Source organism: Tachyglossus aculeatus, chromosome 12, assembly GCF_015852505.1.
Source record: "Tachyglossus aculeatus isolate mTacAcu1 chromosome 12, mTacAcu1.pri, whole genome shotgun sequence".
NCBI lineage: Eukaryota > Metazoa > Chordata > Mammalia > Monotremata > Tachyglossidae > Tachyglossus > Tachyglossus aculeatus.
In genome coordinates this window covers 44630697-44637652 of record NC_052077.1, presented here as the reverse complement: position 1 = coordinate 44637652, position 6956 = coordinate 44630697, and the positions used below count along the sequence as shown (strand labels likewise).

General features: G+C 52.9%; 1 protein-coding gene across 1 annotated transcript; it reads left to right on the top strand.

Moving 5' to 3' along the window:
* Positions 1-739: 739 nt before the first annotated feature.
* LOC119935822 (probable E3 ubiquitin-protein ligase TRIML1) lies at positions 740-4756 on the top strand. The gene is made up of 6 exons (XM_038755323.1): positions 740-1144; positions 1490-1585; positions 2239-2469; positions 3582-3604; positions 3712-3809; positions 4149-4756. The coding sequence occupies exons 1-6, from the start codon at positions 740-742 to the stop codon at positions 4697-4699; spliced, it is 1404 nt and encodes a 467-aa protein (XP_038611251.1). The 3' UTR covers positions 4700-4756.
* The last annotated feature ends 2200 nt before the right edge of the window (positions 4757-6956 follow it).

The window sequence follows — 6956 nt, the reverse complement described above, 5'->3', positions numbered from 1 at the left end:
TTGTCAGTTGTGTGATTTTGGGCAAGTCACTTAACTTCTCTGTGCCTCAGTTCCCTCATCTGGAAAATGAGGATGAAGATTGTGAGCCCCCCGTGGGACAATCTGATCACCTTGTAACCTCCTCAGCGCTTAGAACAGTGCTTTGCACATAGTAAGCGCTATTATTAATAGCAATAATAAATGCTATTATTATTGACTCCAGAGAGACCCAGCAGTGCTGGTGACCCAGGGAAGGGGCTGAGCCCCTGGTCCGAGGAGGTCATGATTTGTGTGTGCGATTGGGGAGAGGGTCTGTCGGGTGCGATCTTGGGGGAGGGGTGGTCACGGCTTTAGAAAAGCAGCGTGGTTTAGCAGAAGGAGCGCGGGTTTGGGAGCCAGAGGACGTAGATTCTAATACCGGCTCCGCCACCAGTCAGCTGTGTGACCTTGGGCAAGCCACTTAACTTCTCTGTGCCTCAGTTACCTCATCTGGAAAATGGGATTTAGACTGTGAGCCCCACGAGGGACAACCTGATTACCTTGTATCCGCCCCAGCGCTCAGATCAGTGCTTGGCACGTAGTAAGCGCTTAACAAATACCGTTATTATTATTATTATTATTCTACTGGAGTCTCTGCCGCCGGGGGCTGAAGGTGGTCCTGGGACCCTCCACCCTCGCCTCCCGAGCCCTAGGCAATAGTGCACGTCACAATCCCCCAAGATCCCGATAGTGACCCCATTCTTCCTCTCTCCCCAGGACCATGGCAGTGCCCGCAGAGGTGGCCAGAGAGCTCCAGCAGGAGCTGACCTGCTCCGTGTGCATGGAGTTCTACACCGACCCGGTGACGGTGGGCTGCGGGCACAGCTTCTGCCGCCTGTGCCTCGCCAGGTGCCGGAAGACGCTGTGCCCGGAATGTCGCGGGCCCCTGGAGGAGGGGGAGCTGCGGCCTAACCGACGCCTGGGGAAGCTATCAGAGATCGGTAGACGGCTCGGCCCCCAGCTGCTGCAGAGCGCCGAGCCCAAGCCCATGTGCCCGAGGCACCAGAAGCCCCTGAAGCTCTTCTGCCAGGAGGACGAGAGCTCGATCTGTGTGGCGTGCTACCAGGACCCCGAACATGATCAGCATAGCGTCTGGCCCCTAGACGAAGTGGTCGACTCCTACAGGGTAAGTGTCTGCACTCCCAGGGTGATGGAGAAAGGGCCTTCCCCAGCGTTCCCAAGATCATGGAGAACGGGTCCTCCCAGGTTCCTAAGATGATGGAGAGGGGGTCCCCCCAGAGCTCCCAAGATGATCAAGGTCCCCGCCCTCCGTTGCTCCTGAGAGCCAAGCAAACATCTCTCAAACCACTAATCAATCAATCAACAGGACTTACTGAGCACCCCCTTACTCCAGAGCTTTTTCCACTCCCTGGGCCCTCCTCCCTACTCCGGCCCTGTAATTCTGCTGCAGTTGTTTGTTCCCTGCTCACCTCTTAGGCCTGACCGGTGTTGACCACCATTTCTTCAACAGGAGAAGTTCCAGCAGATTCTCAAACAACTGTGGAAAGAGATGGAGGAAGTTCAAGCAGTGCTGGGCCAGGAGAGGCAGAAATCCAAGAGGCGGAAGGCAAGTATCCTGTTTGGGAAAGGAGAGAGGGAGGGAGAAAGGGAAGGAAAGAGGGGGACTACACCCTGACCACCAGCCCAGCAGCAGGAGGATCCATCTGCTCACTGATCCAGGCCCCAGAAGGCCAGGATCCGGGACCGAGGATCTAGGGTAATTCCCGACAGACCCCGGGGTGTGTAATAGTAATAATAACAGTGATAATGGAATTTGTTACCGTCCCATTAGCTCAGTTGGTTAGAGCGTGGTGCTAAGAATACCAAGTTCCCGAGTTCGGTCCATGTATGGGCCATTTGCTTTCAGTGCTTAGAACAGTGCTTGACACATAGTGAGCTCCTAACAAATGCTACTATTATTATTCATAAGCGCTTACTAAGTGCCAAGCACTGTTCTAAGCGCTGGGGTAGATACATGTGGAGCTCCCACGTGGAGCTCACACACTTCATCCCCATTTTCCAGATGACATAACTGAGCCACAGAGAAGTTAAGTGACTTGCCCAAAGTCATACAGCTGACAAGTGGTGGAGCCGGAATTAGAACCCACAACCTCTGACTCCCAAGCCCTTGCTCTTTCCATTGTGTATGGATGTGGTGGGGGGAGGAAGGGGAGCGTTGATCGCCGGTCTTCTCTCCCACCCCTCTCTGGGGCCCGGCAGGTGGAGGTCCAGAGCTGGAGGCAGAGCCTGGAGTCTGAGTTTGCAAAGATGCACCAATTCCTGGAGGAGGAGCTGGAGCAGAGGCTGCGGAGGCTGCAGGAAGTCGAGGCGAAGAACGCATGGATACTCTCGAGGAATGAGGAGCGTCTGGCCAAGCAGAGCCTCGCGCTGTGGGCCGCCATCACCGACTTGGAGGGCCGGTGTCAGCACGAGGCCTCCGAACTGCTGCAGGTGAGGAATCAGGTGGGGAGGGGAGCATCACAGCATCACCACCTTTGGAAGAAGCGGGGACCAAGTTCAGCCCTCCCAACCTCTGGGGACTAGTTTGAACGAAGTAGTTTGGGGATGGGTTCAGTGGCGAGCCTGAGTGAAACCCTGTGCTGAGCGCTGAGTGCTGGGAGAAATCCAGGACAATCAGGTCGGACAGAGCCCCTGTCCCATCCAGGGCCGGCTCCTTTCATTCACTTATTCATTCGATTGTATATTTATTAAGTGCTTATTGTATGCAAAGCACTGTACTAAGCGCTTGAGAAAGCACAGTAAAGCAATAAAGAGTGACAATCCCTGCCCACAATAAGCTCACAGTCAGGGGAGATGGACATCAATATAAATAAATAAAATTGCAGATTTTTGCATAAGTGCTGTGGGACAGGAAGATGGGGGAGGAGCAAATCAGGGAGACACAGAAGGGAGTGAGAGATGAGGAAAAGTGGGGCTTAGTCTGGGAACGCCTCTGGGAGGAGATATGCCTTCAGTAAGGTTTTGAATGGGGGGGGACAGTGATTGTCTGTCGGATTTGAAGAGGGAGGGTGTTCTAGGCCAAAGGTAGGATGTGGGTGAGGGGTTGGAGGTGAGACAGGTGAGATGGAGGCCCAGTAGAAGATTAGCACCAGAGGAGGGAAGTGTGCAGGCTGGGTTGCAGAAGGAGAGAAGGGGGGTGAAGTAAGAAGGGGCAAGATGATGAAGCACTTTAAAGCCAGTGGTGAGGAGTTTTTGTTCGATATGGAGGTGGATAAGCAACCACTGGAAATTTTTATCCAGCACTTAGAACAGTGCTTGGCACATGCTAAGTGCTTAGCAAATACCAAAATTATTATTAATTATTATTGAGGAGGGGTGTGATATATCCTGAACATTTCTGTAAAAAGATGATCCGGGCAGGGGAGTGAACTATGTACTGGAGTTGGGAGAGGCAGGAGGGGGAGAAGTCCAAAAGGGGAAGGGGAAACCGAGGGGACAGGGAGCAGGCAGGCCCGTGTCAGAGGGGAGACTCGGGCATTCGTGGTGTGGAAATGGGGGTGGGAGTTGACCCAACTGTAACCCGCTATCTCTGTTCTCCCCAGGATGTGAAAGGAACGCTAAGAAGGTAGGTCCAAGGAGGTCTGTGTAGTTCAGGGGATGGAGGAGGGATGAGGGGTTGGGGTGGATGGCCAGCAGGCAGGGGTGGAGGTGACTGTGACTGTGTTCCCCCAGAGCTCTGTCGAAGCTGCAGCAGAAGCCAGAAGCCGCGTCCTTGCAGCTGTGTGCCTTCTGCCTCCCGGGCATGAGGGAGATTCTCAGCAGATACGAAGGTGAGTCCATCATCCCCATCTCACCCCAGCCAGGCCCATTCTTCCCTCCCACTGCCCAGCCCTGTCCATCTTCCCCCCACCCTCCCTGTCCCATCCCTGTCCATTTCCCCCTCTCCACTGTTCATCCTCTCCGTACTTTGAGACCAATCCACCTTCCCACGTTTTTCCAATCTTTTCCATCCCAGCCTATTCTACCCTCGCCCCCGTCCATCCTCCCCACACCTGAGGCCCATCCATCTTCCCACCTTCTTCCAACTATCCCCGTCCCATTCTCCCCTCCCTCGACCCATCCCGAGATGACACCAGACTGACTTCCCCTCCACTCGCCTCTCCCCACAGTGGCTGTGACCATGGACCCTTCCACAGCCAGCCTATGGATTGCAGTTTCAGAAGACCTGAAGAGTGTGAGGTTTGCAGAGCGCCAGCAGGATGCGGTGGACTTGGAAGGCCGATTCACCAACTGCGCTAGTGTGCTGGGTGCCGAGCGCTTCTCTGAGGGCCGACATTATTGGGAAGTGGAGGTGCAGCCCGGCGCCGAGTGGGAGGTGGCCGTGTGCAAGGAGTCCATGAGCCGGGAGCGGGCCACCCCGGTGGACAAAGGGGACATCTTCTCACTGCTGGCCGTGGACGACGAGGTCACCTACAGCATGTGCACTGCCTTCCCCTGGATCCAGCACCCGGGCCATCTACGGGCCCGGCGGATTGGGGTCTTCTTGGATTATGAGGCCGGGGTGGTCTCCTTCTACAACGTCACAGATACCTGCCTCATCTTCAGCTTCCCACCGACTCAGTTCTCTGAGCCCCTGAGGCCCCTCTTCTCGCCCAGCCTCCGGCCAGGTGGGACTTACTCTGCGCCCCTGACCATTGTCCCAGTCAATGGCCTTGGGTGAAGGCTGGGTGGCTCCTCTGCACCCCCCTTTCCCCTCTCCCCCCACCCCACCAGCTCTCTGGGGGACCCCACCAGCTTTTTGGGGTGGTGTCCTTTGGGGTCTCTTCTCTCCAGGGGTCTTTACTACAGTATTGGGAGCCAGATATGGGACTGTGCCGATAAGGGATTCAGCACTCACTGATGACTTTCGACTTTCTCTGCAGGGGCCTATCCAAGATCCAAGGACTGTGGTGAGCCCAGATCTGGTTTCAGATGGCACTGAAACCAGGGTTTCAGGGTGGGGTGGGCATGGGTGGATCATTCCTGTTACAGTCTGTGGTCTCTGGATCTATTAAATGCAATTCTACAAATAACAAATGGTTTCTTGAATTAATTCTCCCCTCCTTCCCCACCAACACCATCTCTGTGAGCTCCATGTCACCAGGGTCTGCCTCCAGCTCTGGGCCTCCACCTCCCAGAGGGGTGGGAGAGAAAACCAGCTGTCAGCACCCCTTTCCTCCATGGGACAGGAATTGTGTCTGACCTGATTAACTGGCATCTTCATCAATGCTTAGTGACTGTACATATTAGTGCTTACAGTATAGTATATAGTGATAATAATGGTATGTGTTAAATGCCAAAGGCCACGGGCCAAAGGCTGGGGTAATTACAAAGTTGAAAACAGTCACAGTCACAGTGAGGTAATTGAGATAAAGTCTCAAAGAGTGGTCATACAGCGAACAAGTGGCAGAGCCAGGATTAGAACCCACATCCTTCTGACTTCCAGGCTGGTGCTTTTTCTACTAGACCACACTGCTACCCCCAAGCAGAGACCCAGCACATACCATCCAACACCCCTTTCAGTCACTGACTTTCCACCAGGGATCCAACACAGACCTAGTATAAACATCTTCTCTCATGAGAGAACTGTGAATTCAAATAATCACTGCAATAACCACTTGCTCCCAAGTAGAAGGGAAAACAGGTATTGAATCCCCATTTTGCAGTTGAGGAAACTGAGGGAGAGATAAAAATAATAATAATAATGAAGATTGTATTTATTAAGCACTTATTATGTGCCAAGCAAGGTAATCAGGTTGTCCCATGTGGGGCTCACAGTCTTAACTGAGGCACAGAGATGTTAAGTGACTTGCCCAAAGTCACACAGTTGAGCCGGGATTAGAACCCATGATCTCTGACTTCCAACCCTGGGCTCTTTCCACTAAGCCATACTGCTTCTCAGAGATGTGAAGTGACTTGCTCAAGGTCAAGCAGGTAAGTGGCAGAGCTGGAATTAGAACCCATATCCTCTGGTACTCAAGCCCTTGCTTTATCCATTATGCCACAAAGCTGTTATGATTGTTGCTATTATTATTATTCTTGCCTTCATCAGGAGGTGGTGATGGGGCAACAGCTCAGTCTCCCGAGGCCCAGCCAAGGCAGCTGCTGCCATCCCTGGGCCTTCCCTTCTTCCTCTTTCCAGAGTCCTTAGTGCAGTGCAGGCTGCTAGACATGGGCTTCTGCTCGGTGGCTGTTGGATAGAGCCCTGGCAGTGATCAAAGTCCTGGGAGGGTAATTGGTGACAACAGGAACTGTGTGGGTGGAACCCATTCCACGGCATCAGCCTCAGCAGAGTCAGGGCCCCCCCAAAAAAACCACCTTGGCAACTGTAATAATTGTAATATTGAATGTAATATTGAATGTAATATTGAACACAATTTAGGGGTCTTACCTGAAAAGTCCTTGAAGACTTTGAACCATCTGAAGGTATTTTTGCCTTAATTTTGCCCAGATCCTGTGTGTTAAGGAGGAGTGAGTGGGAAACTCAGGAATTAAACTATAGCCCACACCCAAACTCGGAAACACAAGAGACTCCATTCCCCAGCAGAACGGGTCTCCTTGTTTGATAGCAGCACCAAGGAGGAACCATAAACTAGCCATCCCCAAATGGACTTTCCATGGTTGTCCATCTAGCAATAACCCTGACCCTCCCCTCTCCATGCCTGACTCTCCCCCACTCACCCAGAATAGACCACCCAACAGCCCTGATTTTCCACAGTGACCCAGTATGGGTAATACTAATAATAATGATGATGGCATTTATTAAGCAAACCACTGTTCTAAGCACTGGGGAGTTTACAAGGTGATCAGGTTGTTCCACGTGGGGCTCACAGTCTTAATCCCAATTTTACAGATGAGGTAACTGAGGCACAGAGAAGTTAAGTGATTTTCCCAAAGTCACACAGCTGACAAGTGGCAGAGCCGGGATTTGAACCGAT